At 37.0% G+C, this 21,136-nt stretch overlaps 1 protein-coding gene across 2 annotated transcripts in view; it reads right to left on the bottom strand.

Annotated features, from left to right (window-relative positions):
- Rnf128 (ring finger protein 128) overlaps positions 1-21,136 on the bottom strand; it is a 96,612-nt gene that overhangs the window by 51,244 nt on the left and 24,232 nt on the right. The window contains exon 1 of one of the 2 annotated variants that reach the window (XM_077106882.1): positions 6,692-7,400. The exons of the other annotated variant lie outside the window; for it this stretch is intronic. Within the exon in view, the coding sequence (XP_076962997.1) occupies positions 6,692-7,175 (484 nt within the window). The 5' untranslated portion in view covers positions 7,176-7,400. Of the gene's footprint in view, positions 1-6,691; positions 7,401-21,136 lie in introns of those variants that run through there. 2 annotated transcript variants of the gene reach the window in all.

The following is a 21,136-nucleotide window of genomic DNA, read 5'->3' as shown; positions in this document are numbered from 1 at the left end:
TCTATATTTTCTTAATACTACATTAGTACTCATGAAAAATTCATCATCATGATAAAAGTAAAATACAAAGCTATACCTATGTGTGGAAAAAAGTTAAGAAGGAATATGAATAATGTTTGTCTCTGTGTTTTAGAGTTATGGGTAACTTTTAATTATACTTTTCTATATTTTCCAAGTTCTCTATAACAAGGATAATTAACTTTAAAATCAGAAGATAACTGAGAAAATGTCCTTGGTACTCCTCTCTCTTTACTCATTTGATTGGAAACAGACATTAAATGTAGCATTCTGTATTCTGAATGGGGTAAAGTTCTTTATATACTTAGAAAACAATCTGGTAATCAAGCTATATTTTCCATTTTTAAAAATAAAAAGACGGTGTTCTCTTTTATGTTAATGAGGTTCAATGCTCATCACTGTGTTCAATGGAAGTATATTAATTGGAGACATAAATTGAAGGCTGTTGTAAATAGTTTCTTTTCTGGCGGGATGCTAGGGATTGAATTCAGGGGCACTTGACCACTGAGCCACATCCCCCGCCCTATTTTGTATTTTACTTTGAGACATGGTCTCATTGAGTTGCTTAGTGTCTTGCTTTTGCTGTGAGTTCAAAGCCATTTGCGCTCACGGTCATCCTGCCTCAGCCTCCTGATCCGCTGGGATTACAGGTTTATGCCACTGTGCCCAGCTCTGTAAATAGTTTTAAAAACATCAAAAAGCATAGAGAGAGCTCAATTTAAAAACTCTAAAAACATATTTCACTATTTCCTTGTTATCTAGATCATTTTGTCATTAAATATCCATATAACTTGCCATGACAATTGTTATGGTTTGGATGTGAGGTGTCCCCCAAAAGCTCATGTGTGTGACAATACAAGAAGGTTCAGAGAAAAAATGATTCGGTTGTGAGAACCTTAACCTAATAAGTGAATTAGTCCCCTGACAGGGATTAACTGAGTGGTAAATGAAGACAGGTAGGGTGTGGCTGGATGAGGTGGGCACTGGGGGCATGTCATTTGGTTTATATTTTGTATGTGGTGTGTGGATTCTCTCTCTCTGCTTCTTGATCATAATATAAGCAACTTCCCTGTACCACACACTTGCTGCCATGATGCTCTGGCTCACCTCAGCCCCCAAGGAATGAAGTTGGCTATCTATGGACTGAGACTCTGAAACCATGAGCCCCCAAATAAACTTTCCCTCCTCTAATTGTTCTTGCCAGGTGGTTTGGTCCTAGCAATGAAAAAGCTGACTAAAATAAAATAATGGTGGTCACTACAGAAATTAGGGAGCCTGTAATCTTGAAATATTTGTATACTTTTATTGTATTTCTTCTTCCTCCTCCTCCTAGATTTTTCTACATTCCTAAATAGGGCAGGTACTTTACCTTCATTATTTTGTATTATTCAAGCAGGAAGCACAATACACAGCAGTCAGTAGATCCTTGATAAATAGTCAATGGTTTGAATTCTAATCCCTTTCCTTAGATACTTTTCTATTGAATCTTATGATCATCTAACATTAGAATTCTTAGGTGTTTTAAGGCAACTCAACAACCATTTCTAGAATATATCCAAACAAAGATCCCTATGGGGAATCTGAAGATTAACCAAACATTAAAATGATTACAATCCAGTAAGAAGGTAAAATAATCCAGTAAGAAAGTAAAAAAGTTGGGCTGGGGATGTGACTCAAGTGGTAGCGTGCTCACCTGGCATGCGTGCGGCCCAGGTTAGATCCTCAGCACCACATACAAACAAAGATGTTGTGTCCGCCGAAAACTAAAAAATAAATATTAAAATTCCCTCTCTCTCTCTCTCTTTAATAAAGAAGTAACTACCAGCAAAATGCATAAAGTACACTAAGAGATGAAGTGCCATCATGATCAAAAAGATCAGTTTGTTTTGTGTGTGAGCTGTAGTGGAAAGAGAAAAAAAAAAAGAATTGTATAGAAACACCACATATTGCAACATATAAATGTGTGTAAATTGTTATGTTTCAATTAAAACAAAACAAACTAAAATTTTTAAATTAAAAAAGGCTTGAAAGTCGAGGAAACTTTTGTTTTGAACTTTGAAGAATGGGTGAATTTTTTAAAAGTACAACTGAAAGAAGGGATGTATAGGCAACAGCAGAAGTACAAACAAAGTAATAATAATGGGAAAGGATAGAGAATGTTTAGGGAACAATATGAGAGAAGAGGTACATAAAGAGAGAAGTTTGTGACCAGATAATTAAGAGTCTTGTATGATAAGCTGAGCAATGTAGTCTAAACTTTGAGTAATGGTACCTATGTGATCAGAGCTGTGTTCTGTGTGGCAATATGGAGGAAGAAGTGTATACAAGGAGAAAATGACTGGGGCAAGGAGACCAAACAGGAATCTAAAAATTTTTCCCCCATGAGAAAACAAAGGAACTGAAAGTATGGTGATAACAGTTGCAAGGGAGAAGGGGACATGTGTGAGAATACTGAAAGTGATAGAATCAACTGGATGTGGTAGCTAGCTACTTTTTTAAGGGGAAAAATAATAGGGGTATGGAATGCAAAGGAGAAGTGTTAAATGAATGGTTTAATAAAATACCAGAAATGAAAAAAAGAAAGGCCACAGAAGGAAGAAACTGCTTGGGAGAGTTTCAAAGGAGTGGCCAATAATTTTAAATACAGTACTGCAGAGATACCAAGAAGAATACATCTGGAAATGGATTTGGGAATGTTATTTGACATGAGTGAATCATCACCACCCAATCCCTTTTGATCCTCTTGTGAGCCTCTTACTATAGTAAAAAACGTTCTGTTCTAAGTCAATGTCCTAGAATAAAAGCTAAATGTAAGAGTTGAGACTCAGATAGTGATAAAGAAGTGTAATGTTCTTTGTGAGTGGAAAGAAGATTGATCACTTAAGGAAAAACAGTTGTATAAGAAAAGAATGACAAACCTAGAAGGCCCCCCCCCAAATTTTTTCTTTATAAAAACTCAGTCTATTCAACCTGTTTCTAAAGGGTCCACATTATGACTTTGAGGACTGTGGACTTTAAAGTACTCCAGATATTTATTTTCAAATTATGTTCTCCTGATGTAGAATGCAATTTTCATTTTTCTGAAATATATTTAACTATTTTAACTGTGATTAAAAATAGTATCTTCCCATATGACAGATACTGCACTGACACTTTATCTACATTATCTCATTTAATCCTAGCAACCTTATGAGGTAAATTTATTATTGTGCCCATCTTACATATTAGAAAACTGAGAAGGAAAATCATTGGCCTATAAGTTTAAAAATACTAAACCCTTATTATATATATTAGCCCAATTCCTTAACTAATCTGCTCTACTATCTTTCAACAATGCAAATAAGTAACATTTTTTTGGTTTGGTTTTTCTTTTTCTTTTTTTTTTCATAAGTAACTTTTATATATAAAACTGTATCTCATTGGAGGCTGCCAAATCATTAAATTACACTGTTGGTTCATTCACTTTTTTTTTTAAACGGCCCTTAGGAATAACGCTTCTCTGGCTACCCCTTTGCATGTTTCAAATTCTTGTAAATGTGTCATGGATTATAAAGGCTGTATCTTGCATGGGTCTTTCAATAAATTCATGCCTGCACATGTTGACTCAAGGAAAATTGTACAAGCAAGTACACATACCACTTCAACCCTGAGGCTGTGCTCAATTAGACAGCAGGCAAGGTTCAGACCCATCTGCTCAGAGTAAGAACAGTTAGTTGCGCAACAACAAGAGCATGCTTAATGTGTCTGATCATGACAATCTACATTTTAGATGGCTTTAGTGCTTACTCTAAGTTTTGGCTGCTTTTTATCTGATTTTCATATTTAAGATAAGAACTTTGAATAATAATTAAACTTTGAAACTAAATTTCCTTCCAGGTTTCTGGATCCATTTGACTAAAAAAGTGTATATCCAGAGATTCCAAGGCAAACTGTTAAGGAATATCTATCATTTGTAATTATCTGTATGAAGCAAGGGTTGCTGAATACATTGCCATCAAAATGAAACACAGAAATTCCATGGGTGGATGCTACATCACAACTACCTTTTATGAAATTTTGGTATACATAAAAACAGCCTTGTTTTCCAAATTGATTGATCTTACACAGTGGAGTTTCTCTCTACTAAACAAAAAATGTAGAGCAACTGTTCTAAATCAGTTAGTTCTATTGCTTCAAACAAATGTATCTTCATGATCAAAGGATTGTGATAAGTGAGAGTGTGGATACTCAGCACAAACTGGAAAAAAAGACAAACAATTCAAGTGCAGGCCCCTGTGAGAGTGGGTAAAGATTGATTCTGTAAACAAAAAAGACAGCAATGGCTTCTCCACATTTGGTGACCCCTGTGTAATTTGCAACAATATAGCTCGAGTTAATACTTAAACCTCAGTCTTACCTTTCTGCCACTACAATCCAAGACAAATTATTTTTGACCAGACATTAAAAGGAACCCCTAGGTTTACTCTTAGGAGTGAATAAATAATACAGCACTTTGCAAACAAATATTCAATAACACAAGTGGAGGAAATGCAAAGTAATTTCCCCCCACCCATGTTGAAAAGTAGTTTCTCCAGGAGTTCAAGGGAGAAATGTGATTCTAAACCCCAAGTAATTTGCCAGTTTTTTGGTTAGTTGGCTTAATGGCAATATTTGCTATCACCATCATTTTAGATAATAATAAGTTTTTAAAGTATCAAAATACCTTTGTGAATGGAGTTAAGCAATCAGTATTTAGGGCTTTATTCATACATGATATCCTGAAACACAATAGGCATAATTAGGTTTCCAGTGCTTAAGTTTTTTCCTACTACACCATACTGCCTTTCAATAAAGTGTAAAATATATGTATAATGTCTAGCACATAGTAGGAGCTCAACAAAAGGTAATTTTATTGCCTCCTGAAACTATCAGATAAATGTCCTTAACAGAAGTGGAATAAAAATAGTTGAAGTGGGAACTCTCTAATAAAAGAATACGCTTCAATTACAAATCATTCATGCAAATGAATCTCATTTGGAGAAGACAAAGTCAAACCCTTGTGTTTTAGACAGCAAACTGAAATGTAAAGCATTTAAAATTTAATAAATCTTATTTTTCACTTTTACTGGAATTTAAAAAGTAATTTCATTCTAATTGTTGGATTATCAACCAAAGAAATATAGTTTGCTCCTATAATCAACATGCTAAATCTAAGAATCACAGCTTTTTAGAGTTAGAAGGGATCTTAGAGTTCATTTAGTTCACTTTTATCTCTGCACACTCTGCCAAACTGGCCTCCACCCTTTACACCTCTATGTTTCCATCTGACACGTGAGTAACTTGTACAAGGTCATGAAGCTGAGAGAGGCAAAGAGGGGGCTAAAGGAACTCAATCTTCTCAGTTCCAGTTTAGTGCTGTTTCCACTATACCACCCAGCCACTCAATAAGTACTTTCCAGGCAAATCCTATCGTAATGCTTTGAGAAAAACACAAATCCTCTAGCTGTTAAATAAGCAGATTTATCTCTTCAGTGACTCCTAGAAGGCTAATCCATATCAGCTAACCTTTACTGAGAGTGAATAATCTGTTATACTGTCTTAGACTCACGTTTTATTTCATTTTATTCTCAAGGCAAACCTGTAGATAAGTTTTTCCTTATTAATCATTCCCATTCCAATGATGAGTGCATCCAGACTCAAAGACTTCAAATAAGTTGCCCAAGGTCAGAAGACTAGTAAGCAATGAGCAGAAATTTGAATCAAGGTCTGATCTGAGGCCCAGCTTTTAACCACCACCATATACTGCTATTGCATGTCTCTTCCTTTTTTCTCCTCCAATATTTTTTAATCTGTCCTTTGGGGTCTAGGATCACTATATACATATAAGATATTTGTGATTAGGTATTGTTACCTAATCACAAATAGGGAAGTTTCTGGAAGGATAACTGAAGGGGGAAAAACAATAACCTACACCAGCTCCACAAATTTAAGAACTACCTGGACTACTTTACAAAGTCTAGGCCCTTGCTATCCTCATGAATAATAAACCTCTTTCTTTCTCAGTAACTTTAATCACCTGTTTTGGAACTCAATAACTGAAATCAGATTTTTCAAAGACAAATAAAAGCACTGATACCAACAATCTCTTTGGGATCTAAGACCACAGGGTAGAGAACCCAAGAGCTAAGCAGAGTTTCCACCAAAATTTCAATGGGGTTAACAGGGCACAGTAACACAATCTTGTACCTGATACCTAGGAAACACGGAGAGAAAAATAAGAAGAGAGGCGAGGAAATCAGTCCTACAGCAAAAAGTGAGGAAGGGATTTCCAGATGATCTGTTCCATAGTAGTTTAAAAGCCAGTGCCCACCGCCACTTAATCCAAAGCAAGGCAGCCTTGTGAAACACCAGGAAAAGGCGATGCGAAGAGAGCAAACAGTCCTCAATTCGCCTGCCTCCGCACCTCATTTGTCTTACCCTTTTCCACCAGAGAGGCAAATTCTAAAGGATTTTTTTCCGCCCAACCCCCACGCCTGGTGAATTTCGGGGAGGACCCTGCCCCACTCAGCGTGGGCAAAGGGGGCACCCATTTTCCTTCAGAGCAAAGGGATAGGGAAAGGAGGGCACTGAGGAAAATAGGAGAAACTGGCCATGGCAAAGGTTTGAAGGGGTGCAATTTAGTAGCTGCACTCACCCGGGTGAGACATGGGGATGACCTCATTGCGGGTCCCCGGGAAGTTAAAGATGACAGCTCCAGACGCCCCTCTCTCATAAGCCAGATGGATCTTGTCTGCGAAGGTGCAGCCCCCACCACGTTGGATGAGGGCCAACCAAGAGACTTGAACGGTGCTTCCCCAAACCGTGGGCACCGTGAAATTCGTGTGCGGGTTACAGGCGTTGAGCGCCCCGGGCCCGTCGGGAGGTACCAGGACCCCAGCCACAGGCTCCAGCGGCGAGTCCTGGCCGTACACGCCCTCCTCGCTCAGCTCCCACACGGTTCGGTTCACTCCTGTGTGCGGAACCCGCCAGGACACATTGAGGTACGCTGTCCACACAGCTTCGGCCCCCCGAGAGCCGGGGGCATGCGGACTCAGAGCCAGTAGGAAGCACCATGCCAGCAATCTGGAAGAGCCGCAGCCACCACGGCAGGAGACCCCGGCCCCGGGTGGCGGCCCCATGGCGCGCTTGCGCTTCACGGTTCCCTAGGGCCCCTTGCACGCACTCTCTGGGCACTTGGCAGGACCCTGGCCTTGACCAGGTGCGATCCAGGTGGGGGACGGGCAAAGTGGGACTGATGCACCGCGAGCTAGGTCGGAGCCCAGAGGCACGTAGCGTCGGTAAAGAGGTTGCAGCAGACGCAGCTCGTGGAAGCTCCAGTTCTCGCTACTGCTGCGGCCGCGTCGGGCTCTGGGGCTTTTGCATGAAGCTCCGCCCAGCCGACTGGGGGTAGAGGTGGCTGGGAGGGAGGAAAGGACACTGCGGGATCCGCCTCTTAAAAGGGTAACAGAATAGGAAGGCATTACAGTGGGCTCTGAGCTTGTGTGGCCAGGTGTGTCGCGTCGTTTTATGAAAAATGGACTGGCGAGGGACTCTAGAATCTGCAAACATTCAATCTTTCTGATAGGATTCGAGTCAGTTTTGAACTGCAGGAATACCTCTTTCCCTCCAAACATTTGCTAAAGGGCATTTTAGGATTACGGAGCCAGAATGTGAAAGTACTACTAAAAAGAAGAGGATCCCTTGGGTCTGAGTTGTAGTCAAGAGAATTTGGGTAGGTGGGTGGTGCTGGAGAGGACAGGATTTGCTGATTCCCTAGGGAAAGGCCAGAAAGAGCCAGTTCTTGTTACCCAATTGTACTGGCCTGAAAAGGCACCTTTCTCCTTTCCTTCTCCTAACAGGCATCATACATATGTACTTCCTTCCTATCCTTACCCCAGACTAAATGTACTGCATCAGATACCTCTTCTAAAAATAAAATTGGTCTTCACAAAAGAATTACTGTTTTCACATACCTCAAAACCAATCCTTTTTTCTTCCCCATCCATAAATCAAGTTTACCCCAGTGATTATCCCTGCACCATTCATGACCTTAACTACATCATCCTTTCTCCTTTTTCCCACTAACAGAAAGGAGTCTGACCCACCTAGGCAATTCACCTATGTCATTATTGCATTATGATTTATCCCTACTTAAGTGTACAATTTCTATTTACTGTGTCAATTATTACATTTACTAGGCAATCAATAATATGCACTAAAGCTGAATTAATACATCTTGTGTCTGGCCACTATGAATAACTTCTGATTCTGGGGAACTTAGTTCTTTGTGCCTCAATTTCCTCATCATCTGTAAAATGGGAATAATAATGACCTAATTTATACAGTGGTTCAAATAATTGAGTTCATACATGTAAAGTATTTAGAATAGTGTTTAGCACAATGTAAAATGCTATGTTAAAAACTATTGCTATCAAACAATTTCAGGGACACAGTACATCTAAAATAAAGTTGTTACATTGAGGCAATAATCAGAGAAAATTATTTTTAGGATATTCAGTCTTAGCCACTTTTTTAGTTTACAGAAATATAGTATTCTTAACCTACCCTGACATTTGTTAAATTCCCAATAAATCACTTCCCTCAATCCCTGACCCAGCCTTTACTTAATTAATATTAGTCCCAAAGGTTAAGCATGAAACAATTCTACACTTGATATTCTTATGACTTTGGAGAAAGCTAGAGGAAAAGTACCACCATACACCAAACAGCAACTAGAATATAAATAAATGGGCAATTTTGTGAAACATGAACCATGACTGTTGAAAGGGACTTTGGAGGTCAAGGGAGGGTAGGTAGCAGAGTACCCCTAATTATGGATGACATTAACATCTGAGATTAAAATGAACTAGAAGAAAAGAAATTAGTAAAATAAACCATCTCTAAGAAATGGTACAATTCCAGAAATTATCTGAATTTGTTGATGAAAAACACTGAAAATTAAATCAACCAATATTACTTGGATGACAATCAACTACTTTGAAGAAACAATGTATTCAAAAGAAAAGAAGTATTTTATAAAGTAATATATAAAATGAAATTTGAAAAAAATATTTATTAATGTGCATCCATTCATTATTTTCTTAAACAAATATGTATTGCATATCTGTTATGTCCTAGGGGCTAAACATTGGAATACAAAATCAAATAAGTGCTCTCATAAAGCTCTTAGATTAGTTTGGATGAAAAAGACAAGTAAAATGATAATTGTATGCATATAATGTAAACATTATGATAGATGTATGCATACAGCAGTAGTGGGAAGTAGAGAAGAGTCACTTAACCCAGACTGGGAAATAAGGGAAAGCATCCCAGAGGAGGTTACATCTGTACTACAAGGGTCAGTCTTTCTAGGCAGAGAACAACACAAGGAAAGGCACTGAGACATGAAACAGAAAATGTTGGGAAAGTACAATTACAATAAGCCTTGTAATTCTAAAATGGTTGGAACCTAGACTACAAGAGGAAGGATGGTAAGAGATAAAGTTGGAGAGGTCATAAGGTCCAGTTTTGGACAGTCCTTTGGGTAAAGCTAGAAATTTGGACTTTATACTGAACCAAAATGTAATATAATCAGGGACACACACACATATGAATATATATATATATATATATATATATATATATATATATATATATATATTAAGGAAAAAATATCAGATTTGAAATTTAGAAATCACTATGGCTTTACTGTTGACAATTGATTGGAGGTGACACAAGTAGCAGAAGGAAGCCCAGATAGAAGATTGTTGGCTATGCTCCAGGTGGGAGATGAAGGTGGCCTGGACTAAATAGGTAATTGAGATGAAGAAAAGTGGAATATTGGAGATAAAGTCAACAGGAGTTGGTTTGGGGGAAGAAAGAGATGGAAGAATTAGGGAGTACTCTGAAGTCTTTAGCTCTGAAGACTAGATGGTGTTCAATCGAAGTATTTGGGGTGGTTAAATGTATAAAGTGGGTAGGAGGAGAGATGTGTTTACTTTAGGCATGTTGATCTGGGGGTGCCTATGATGTAACTGGGTAAAACTCTTGTGTTAGGCAGTTGGATATTCTGATTACTGAACACCTACTAAGTACAAAGCACTGTAGAGGCAGGGACACAAAGGAACCAGTATTTGCTCTCAGTGAGTTCACACTTTAGAGAGACAAAGGTAATGAAACAATAACAGTACAGAGTAATAAATGTTATGATTGAGAAAAGCAAAGGATTTTATGGCAACACAGATGTGACTGAGTCTTTAGAAACAGGAAGGGTTATCAAAACAAAGAGAGTAGGGCTGGGGATGTGGCTCAAGCGGTATCGCGCTCGCCTGGCATGTGTGCGGCCTGGGTTCGATCCTCAGCACCACATACAAACAAAGATGTTGTGTCCGCCGAGAATTAAAAAATAAATATTAAAAAAATTCTCTCTCTCTCTCTGTCTCTGTCTCTCTCTCTTTAAAAAAAACCAAAGAGAGTAAAGATATTTGGGCATAAGCAATAGTATATGAGAATACCAGAGAACATTCAGGGAACTAACTTTCAGTGGTGAGGTATGGCAGGGATATAAGCTGCCAAAGGGGAACCAAGAAAAGTGAAGCTATTCAAGTAGGCTTGCCCAGAGCACAAAGAGTTTAGAAACTATTAAAACTGTTGAGTCACATGTGCACACACATTCTTAAAGCAAATATGGCAAAATTTAACTACTGGATTTTTTTTATTTTTTAGTACTGGGGATTGAACTCAGAGGTGTTCAACCATTGAGCCACACCCCCAGCCCTTTTGTATATTTTATTTATTTAGAGACAGGTCTCCATGAGTTGCTTAGGACCTCACTAAGTTGCTGAGGCTGGCTTTGAATTCATGATCCTCCTGCCTCAGCCTCATGAGTTGCTGGGATTACAGATGTGCGCCACCATGCCTGGCTGATTGTTGGATCTTGGTGGTGGATACATGGATGCTTATTGTATTAGTTTTCAACTTTTCTGTATATTTTACAATTTTGTAATAATGAGTTTGAAATTATAATTTTTTTATTGAAGCCACCAGAGCAAATGAATGTTATGATCAGATCTGGGCTTATATAGATAATTCAGATTACATGAGAACAAGACTTGTGACAAAGAGACTAATGGAGAGGCTAGCATCCCCAGAACTATTCTGGAGGTCTAGCCCAATTGTGGAATCAGACTATCTTAGCTTGATGATGCAAACCATTAAAACCATCCTGTGAACTCCCCCTGCTCTGAGTCCATTCTCACCAGGCAACCTTCTTATTATCATTTAGCTCCTCTTGTAAATATGCCTACTGGGAGATAATGCACTGATCAGCAAACACTAGTATCTGGTTCATTTGGAAGTTATACTTCTCATTATAAATTAATCAATTGGCATTCTGGCTCATATATTGGTCTCTTGTGAATTTGGTTAACAATGAGTCAGTTCCCAGGAGCCCAGACTCTGGTTATGCTACCAATCAAATTTCAAAGCTGAGGACCAGATTGTAGATCATGATTGCATCAAAGTCTTTCCACTCTGTGTAATTCACTGGCTTTACCCACCATATCCTTCTGAGTCACTGTGAGTTGTTTTCAAACTACAACAGTAGCCTTGCTACTGAGCATGAGGTTGTTGACCAGGAGCATCACCATTATCAGGCAACTGGTTAGAAATGCAGAATCACAGGTCCCAAACCAGTCCAACTGAATCAGAATCTGCATTTTAACAAGATCCCCAGGTGATTTTTATGTACATGTACGTTGGAGAATCCCTGGAGTAGACTAGACTACTCTTGATAGGTAGTTAGCATCTAGCCTCTGCTTGAATGTTTCCACTGTAAAACCTCACTACCTCACGAAGTATCACACTCTGAATAGGAGGACTACAATTTGCCTGTCAGAACGTTCATGTGTATATAGTTTGATCTTGCTTCTGTCCATTCTCTTCCTTCTTCCAACTCCAGACCCTCAGAGTTTGCATGCTACTCTCTAACTGTATCCTCAGTCCACCAAAGCCTTTTCTCTGAGCCCTGCTCTTGTACCAGACCTCACTTGGTTCTTAACAAACCAAATGTACTAGTTCCACATATATTCCCTCAGGGCCCTTCTCCATAAGGCTAATACCAGCTGCTATTCATTGAGCATTTACTATGTACTTTACATCCTTATTCATTTATTCCTCACAGCCATCTATTATTAACTCCATTTTTTTTTTTGCAGAATAGAAAATAGGCTCAGTGAGAATTAGCAACCTGCCTAAGCTCATAGCTAGGAACAGAAGCAGAATTCCAATGTAGTTCTGACTCTAAATATTAATAGCTGATAATGATTCAGTGTCTTCTCTCTGGAGAGTGGTATTCACAATTTAACATTGCTTTATATCAAAGAAAGAAAGTTCAAGTGAAATGTTTCTTGTGTGCATTTTAGGCACTGTGAGCACTGAGGGAGATATATTTGGGCCAGGAGCCTTTTTAAATTCCTCAAATCCTACCACAAAAGCTAACCCTGCCAAATATTCGTATCAGCAATACCAAACTGAAAGCTGCCCTGAGCAGTGCACTATCTAATGATGAACTGATAAACAGAGCAACATCCTGCAGGAGCAACAGCAGGGCACCATTGTGGCAGATTAAGTTTCCCATCACACTGAATTTCTGCAGAGGCGTAGAGATGGTCGATAATGTTCAGCCTTTAATATGTCTGCAAAAAATGAGACATCACCTCTGGCTTCTCACCATTAAATAAATGACAAAGCACAGTCTGGGACAACTACTGCCCTGGCATCTCAGTGATGCTAGGGCTACGCAGCTTAACAACATAGGTGTATAGAATGTATAGAGAAAGGATGGCAACAAATCTCAACTCTAGGTGCTACTGTGAGTAGGAAGAAAAAACGGTAGGGATATGGAGAGAGTCAGCCAAACAAAACAAAATAAAACACCAAAATGTGATGCCACAGCGTATTTCCAAATGATATGATATCACTTGCAAATATAGATAAACTTCAGTTGGCTCACATTGGTATACAATGATTAGAAAATGTGGAATTTTTTTTTAAAGAGAGGCCTCATGCACACAAAATTTCAGAGGTCTTGCAGAGAGTAGGTGTGCTAAATCTGAAACTAAGAACAGTCTACTTACATCCATCATTATTAGCTACAATTGAAAGTCTACTATGGCCAAGCCCATTATACCTATAAGTATTACATGCTACGTCTTACAGAAGAATCTCAGACTCAGGTCAAGTAAGTTGTTGAGGTCGCTCATGATAACCAAATGACAGAATTATAATTTGACCACATGTGTGAGTGTAAAACTACACTCTTCCTATTATATCACTTTCTGCCCTATATAACACTGCCTTCACAAATAAAGGTAGGAAAATTCTTATATTTATTGAAAACCTATCATGTTTCAGACACTTAAAAAGAATTAATTTTATCTTTTGGTTCTCACAATAGATAATATCCCATTATAATTCTCATTTTTCAAATGAGGGAAATGAAATGCAGAAAGGTGAAGTATTTTGCTAACAGTTACACAGCTAGTACGTGCTAGTTGGAATTCATACAAGGGTATGTATGACTCCCAGTTAAATGCATTATCACTCCACTATACCTCTTCACATACATAGAGATAATATCATTATAATATGGAAAGAATGAATGTATCCAGTAGCACATTCAGCATACCATTTGACCAGAATATCTTGATGTCCTGCTTATCAGTCCCGGAAATCTTAAATAATAAAGATTACAAGAGTGCATCTAGTCAAGTCTTCATAATTATTTATAAATATCTACATATTTATGTGTACATGTTCACTCACATGAGTCTATGGAGAAGAGTGCCTGAACATGTTTTGAAAGGATGTTTTGCATCCACTAATGAAAACTGGAACAGAAAGGATGTTTTGGTGAACGATACTAGAGGAAATTTCAGCCATTGTGTCTACTTGATTGGCACTGGGGGATCAGATTAGCTATGTTAAGTTTATGGAGGTGATTAAGAGGATCCCAGATAGTAAAAAAGAGATTAAGAGTGAGAAAGGGATCAAGGCATGGGGGCAGGGATGGCCTCTGGGGAAAGTTGGACAGAAGAGATGCTGAAGTAACTGTGGAGATGAGGGGTCTTTCCTGTTCACTGTGATATCAAGCTAACCTACTTGGGAAACTCATCTGGTCTCATGCAGTCTCCTATTTTTCTTTTTCAGGTTTCCAATAAAGTGAAGATTACATAAGAATTAAATCTGTGGCCATTAGAGGATTTGAATATATGTTATCAAAAAGAAAAGACAATTATCTGGGAAAAAATGGGAGAAGAAATGTTTTTGATGAATTGTGCCCTACAAAAATGACCACGTATTTGAGGTTTATTGCTGGTCCATTTATCAGATTTCAATAAACTACTCTGTAGCCTAGATCCACAAAAACTTACTCCAGTCATTCTCTTTATTTTAACTTTGTTGTTAATTGTTTATATGACATCAAGTAAATCTCCATTTCCTCTTTTTCAGCTACAAAATAGTGATACTAATAATGAGAAATTGAATAAATATATCCTGACACATTAATATTTCATTAGATTAAAGCCTAACAAATCAGGAAGTAGGATCATATGTTGCTTGACTATAGTGATATATTCTGAGAAACACATTGTTCGGTGATTTTATCATTGTGTAGTCATCACAGAGTGTACTTTCACAAACCCAGATGGTATAAGACTACTCCACACCTGAGCTATATGGTATGAACTATTGCACCTAGACTACAAACCTGTACTAAATTCACCACAAACCTATAGTTAATACTGTAGAAAATTATAAACAAATGGTAAACCCTTGTGTATCTAAACCTATCTAAACAGAAAAAGTACGGTAAAAATAAAGTAAAAAAAATGGTGTATCTGTATGAAAAACTCACCATGGAGCATGCAGGACTAGAAGTTATTCTGGATGAGTCAGTCAGTGGGGGCTGGTGAGTGAATGTGAAGGCCTACATATTACCGTAGACTTTAAAAACATTGGTACACTGAGTTTATAAAAATATTTTCTTCAATTATAAATTAACCTTGGCTTATTGTACCATTTTTCTTATAAACTTTAATTTTTCAAAACTTTTTGACTTTGTGTAATAAGAGGTTAAAATACAAGTACATTGTATAGCTCTACAAAATATTCTTTCTTTATATCCTTTTCTATAAATTTTATTTCTTTTTTAAGCCTTTGTTTTTTTAGTTTTTAATCTTTTTTTTTTCTCAAAAACAAAAAAGACACACATGCATTAACCTAGGCCTACCTAAGGTAAAGATCACCAATATCACCATCTTGTCCTACTGGTAGGGCTTAAGGGGCAAAAACATGTATAGAGCTGTCATCTTTGATGATAACAATGGGTTCTTCTGGAATTCCTTTTGAAGGAACTCAGGCTTTTCTTGAAGAGATGTCACTGTTTGCAGAAATATATCTATGGTAGTTTGCTTGGTTTGTTTCATTTTATTACTCTTTTCACCCTAGATTTACTTGTAAACAAATATTACAGCATGAACATTCTTCTCTTTTAATTAGAACTGTTCAGTGTTAAGGTCCATGTTTCACACTCTTTAAAAATATTTTTAGTTGTAGATGTATACAATACCTTTATTCTATTTATTTTTATGTGGTGCTGAGGATTGAATCCAGTGCTTCACACATGCTAGGCAATCACTCTACCACTGATCCACAACCCCAGCCCTCAAAACTCTTAAAGGAGCTTTTTGAGGCCTGTAAAATTTCTGCTAACCCTTTTGTTGTGGGGCTCTTTTTCTTCTTCAGTTTCTTTTTAACTCACCTCTTCTTCAGCTAGGCGTTCACTAGATGATAGGAATTTTGTAGCTCCACTATAATCTTATGGGAACACCATCATAAAAGTGATCTATCATTGACCTAAACATTATATTGCACATGACTGTTTATTTGAATATTTGTGACCTTGCTACTGAACAGGACAAATGACAGAAAGCCTTTGAAGGGATTTGAATTGGCAGGCATAGATAGGTCTAGTTTAGTAAATTATGAAGGAGTTAAGCTCTTAAAAATGCATATGGGCAATAAATACTTTTAGTCTATAAATGGAATGTGATTGTTTTTCAATAGTAACCTCATTTATTAGTTCCTTGTAAGATTTGGGCTTCTGAAAACAATTTGAGAATAAATACCCAGGGCTGGGGATATAGTTCAATGGTAGAGCTCTTGCCTAGCATGTATGAGGCTCTGGGTTCAGTTGCCAATACTTCAAAAACAAACAAACAAAATATAAACATCCCTTCATTCCCTATGATCAAGTGTGATTTATCCCTGGGATGCAAGAATATTTCAACTTACACTTATTAATAAGTGTGATATAGCATGTTAACAGAATGAAGTAAAAAATTGTAGTTGTCTCAATAGATGCATAAAAAGCATTTGACAAAATTCAACATCCTCTCATAATAAAAACTCTCAATAAATTAGGTAAAGGACTGGAATGCAATTCAGTGGTAGAACCCTTGCTTAGCATGTGTGAGGCCCTGGATTCCCAGTACTGCAAAAATGTCCAAATTACTTACAGAAGGAATGTTCCTCAATAAAATAAAGGTCACACATGATGAGCCCTCAGCTAATTTCATAATCAGTGGTGAAAAGTTGAAAGCTTTCTTCTGAGATCAGGAACAAGACAAAACTACCCACTATAACCACTTATGTGTGACAGTACTAGAAGTCCTAGTCAAAGCAATTATGTAAGAAGAAAGAAAAAGTATTCAAATAGGAAAAGAAGATGGGATCATGACAATACAAAAGAAAGTTTATTGACAACATAATCCCATACATAGAAAACCCTACAATATCCAGAAAAAAATCTTTTAGAATAGATAAATGAATTCAGTAGGATTGCAGGATAGAAGTCTACTTTAATATCAGTAGTATTTCTTTTCTTTCTTTCTTTCTTTTTCTTTTTCTTTTCTTTTTTTTTTTTTTTTTTTTTTTTTTGCTACCAGGGATTGAACTCAGGAGCACTCAACCACTGAGCCACATCCCCAGCCCTGTTTTGTATTTTATTTAGAGACAAGGTGTCACTGAGATGCTTAGCACCTCGCCATTGCTGAGTCTGACTTTGAACTCTTGATCCTCCTGCCTCAGCTTCCTGAGCCACTGGGATTACAGGTGTGTGCCAACACGCCTGGCTCAGTAGTGTTTCTATACACTAATAAAATAGTATCTGAAAAAGAAATTAAGACAATCATTTCACTTACAATAACACCAAAAAGTAAATTAAATAGGAGTAAATTTAGCTACAGAGGTGAAATATCCCTACACTGAAAGCTACAAAAAAATTGAAACAAATTGAAAATAATACAAATAAAATGCAAAATTCGTCTGTATTCCTGAATAGGAAGAATATTGTTAAAAAGTCCATCATAAAACTCAAAGTGATCTACAGATTCAATGCAACCCCTATAAAAATTCTAATGTCATTTTTCAATGAAATAAAAAAAAACAATTCTAAAATTTGTATGGAATGAACTATAAAGGGCCCCAGACTGGCAAAGAAATTTTGAAAGAAAAATAATGAACAAAGCTGAAGACATCACATAAATGGATTTTAAAATACATTACAATGCTATTATAATTAAAACAACATGATACTGGCATTAAAACATACACAATGATCAAGGAATAAAATTGAGAGCCCAGAAACCAACCTACACAACTACGGCCAATTGATTTTTGAAAAGGTGCGGAGAACACACACCAGGGAAAGGACAGTCTTTTTTATAAATGATGCTGGTAAAAGTGGATATTCACATGCATCAGAATTAAAATGGATCTGTATACCACTTATTAGAGAATCAACTCAAATTGGATTAAAGACTTAAATGTAAGAGCTGAACCTGTAAAACTTCTAGAAGCAAACATAGTAAAAATTTCCATGATATTAGCATGGGGAAGTGTTCTTGCATAGAATGTTAAAAACACAGACAATGAAAGCAAAAATAGACATTAAGGATTGCATAAAGCTGAACAGCTTCTGCACAGCAAAGGAAACAACAGAGTTGGAGAGCTAACACACAGAGTGGAAGAAAATATTTGCAAATCATACCTTATATAAGGGGCTAATATCCAAAATATGCAAGAAACTCAAGCATCAAGAAAACAAACAACCCCATTAAAATGGAAAAAGGATCTGGATAGCCATTCCTCAAAAGAAGTTAGATAGGGGCTGGGGTTGTGGCTCTGTGGTAGAGTGCTCATCTAGCATGTGTGAGGCCCTGGGTTCTTCCTAAGCACAACATAAAAATAAATAAGTAAAATAAAGGTATTAAAAAAGAGAAGATAGACACGAAATAAATGAAAAAAAATGCTCAATACCTCTAATCATCAGAGAAATACAAATCAAAACCGCAATGAGCTATCACTTAACATATTAAATTGGCTATTTTCAAAAAGAAAACAAGTAAATTTACAAAGATGTAGTGAAAAGGGAACCTTTCTACACTGTTGATGGGAATGTAAATTAACATAGCCATTATAGAAAACACAATATGAGATCGTCATACAATTAATAACTGAACTACTATATGATCCAGCAATTACCCCACTAGACATATACTTGAAGAACATGAAATCAAAATGTTGAAAAGATGGCTGTTCATTGCATTACTACTCACAATAACCAATATATGAAAACAACTGAAGTGCTCATCAATGTATGCTTGGGTCAAGAAAATGTGGTACATATATCCAATGGAATACAAGTCAGTCGTTAAAAAGCCAAAAATTCATCTGGGCATGGTGGCACACACCTACAATTCCAGCAGATCAAGAGACTGAGGCAGGAGGATCACAAGTTTAAACCAAGCCTCATCAGCTTAGTGAGGCCTGCAGCAACTCCTGAGATGCTGTCTATAAATAAAAAGGGGCCTGGGGTTGGGCTCAGTGTTTAAGCACCCCTAGGTTCAATCCCCAGTACCAATAAAAAAATAAATAAAGTTTTTTTAAAAAAAGTAAACAATTCTGTCATTTTTTTTTTGCAAAAGATGAATCAAAAGGACATTATGATATGTGAAAAAGCTAAGCATAGAGACAAAACACATGATCTCATGTATATTTGGGATATTAAAAGTCAAACTCAGAGAAATAGAGAGGAGAATGGTGATTTTCAGAAGCTGGGGTGGGGCAGTATAGATGGGGATAGAAGGAGATGATCAAAGGGTACAAAGTTTCAGTTGGACAGGAAGAATAATTTCTGCTGACCTATTACACAACAGGGTGATTACAGTTAAACATACTGTATATTTCAAAATAAGTGAAGGAATGGACTATAAATGTTCTTATCACAAAGAAATGATAAGTATTCAAGGTGATGTTTATGTTTACTAGCCTGATTAGATCATTCCACAATATAAGCAGGTATTGAAACATCACATTGTTCTCCATAAATCTATATAATTATTATTTGTCAAATATAATATTGAACTTTAAATAGATATCCAATTTGGGGAATAATAAAATCTTCAAAAACAAATAAAAATATAAAATAGCCTATAGTAGTGAATAATCACAATCATCTATTGAGGCTAAGACTTGCCCTTTAGAAGGGCAGATCTGCATGAGTGTGGGCAAAGGCAGCTTTTGTATTCCAAGGGGCAAAGTCACAAATTCACAGCTGCCAACTATATGCATTAGGATTAGCTGCAGCTGCCCAGGGCTCAAAATTGATCAATAACTTGGAGTAAACAAGTATCTGGCAATAAGTGACTAGGCTCTAGCACATAGTTGAAACAACTGAAATTGGCTAGCTTGCCACTCTTATCCACACAGTAATTAAGTTTTGTCACCCCAGAATTGAATAAATGTTATGTGTATGTTGGTAGCAGGAAACAGGCAATGGAGAAACAGGTCTTCAACAAAAAGTCATTTTATAGTTATAATGTTAGTTTTTATTTCACCACAAATTATATGATACAAAGTATAGGAACTTTTATGGGAAAAATACTGACAGGAATATCAAAAGGAAAATATTCCTAGATATATTGAGCCATAGCACACTGTGGTATCTATGAAATCACTTCTCCCATTCCTGATAATCTTCCAATTAGCAGAGGGGTAGATACATTTTTTGGAAGCTCTCTTTGTAACTTTAGGTGCTGATAGTATCATAATATTTTACATTCTTTATAGCAAACTAATTCGGACACGGAAATCAGTGACTGCTTAATATTCTGTGTGTTGTCATCTCTAGAGCCACAGAAAACCTTTTACCAGAGGCAGTGAAGTGGTTCAGCAATGTTTGCTTTAGGTGGAAAAAAAGAGAAGGTAGAAATTGAAAACTCAAAGCACTTGCTTGTTTGAAGAAGAGTCTCATCAAGTTTACCTTCAATTATTCCACCAGTTCATTAAACATCTTAGTTTTTCTTAGGTGAAGGCTGAAGTATTTACAGACCTGATGAAAACACATGCTTGAGCTCTGCACAGGGTTTAGGGCACAACAGGGCTGGTGTGCAGGCCTTCTATTTGGTGAGATTCAGGACAAAATGAAACTTCAGCACAGACATTGTAGGAAGCAGGCTAACTGCTTTCAACATGCCCTGCATTTGGTATTTTAGGCAAAGGTTTTCAAGTTTCAAGACAGAAGTAACTGTCAATTGCTTCACAGTAGTATACCTAAGAGTGGAATTAAACTGCTTGCTGTTTTCCAGTTTTATTTGCAACAGAATCTTTCCCTTGTCACTCACTGAAAATTGTGTTAGATAGCAATGGAATAAGCGAAAAACAAGCAGACTTTCAATTAAAAAAATATTGCTAGGAAAAAGTGTGCTAAACTTATCCCATCTGTCACTGCAGTCAGTTTACAAATTTAGAAATATATATATATATTTACCAACTTTGAACCTCTGGAATGTCTGAGATATAAAATTAAATATAATAATCATCTTTGGCCATACAGGAATTATAATTTTCTATTTTGGAGTTTCAATGATCTAAAAGAAATTTCACCCACTCTCTAACTTTTCATTAGAATAATAAACATTTTTAAAGCTTCTACTGTCTACAGAGTCCCTGATAGTTCCTGGGGACGATAAAAAGA

Source organism: Callospermophilus lateralis, chromosome X (assembly GCF_048772815.1).
Source record: "Callospermophilus lateralis isolate mCalLat2 chromosome X, mCalLat2.hap1, whole genome shotgun sequence".
Lineage (NCBI taxonomy): Eukaryota > Metazoa > Chordata > Mammalia > Rodentia > Sciuridae > Callospermophilus > Callospermophilus lateralis.
Note: the sequence above shows the minus strand (reverse complement) of the source record. Positions and strands in the feature narration are given on the sequence as shown.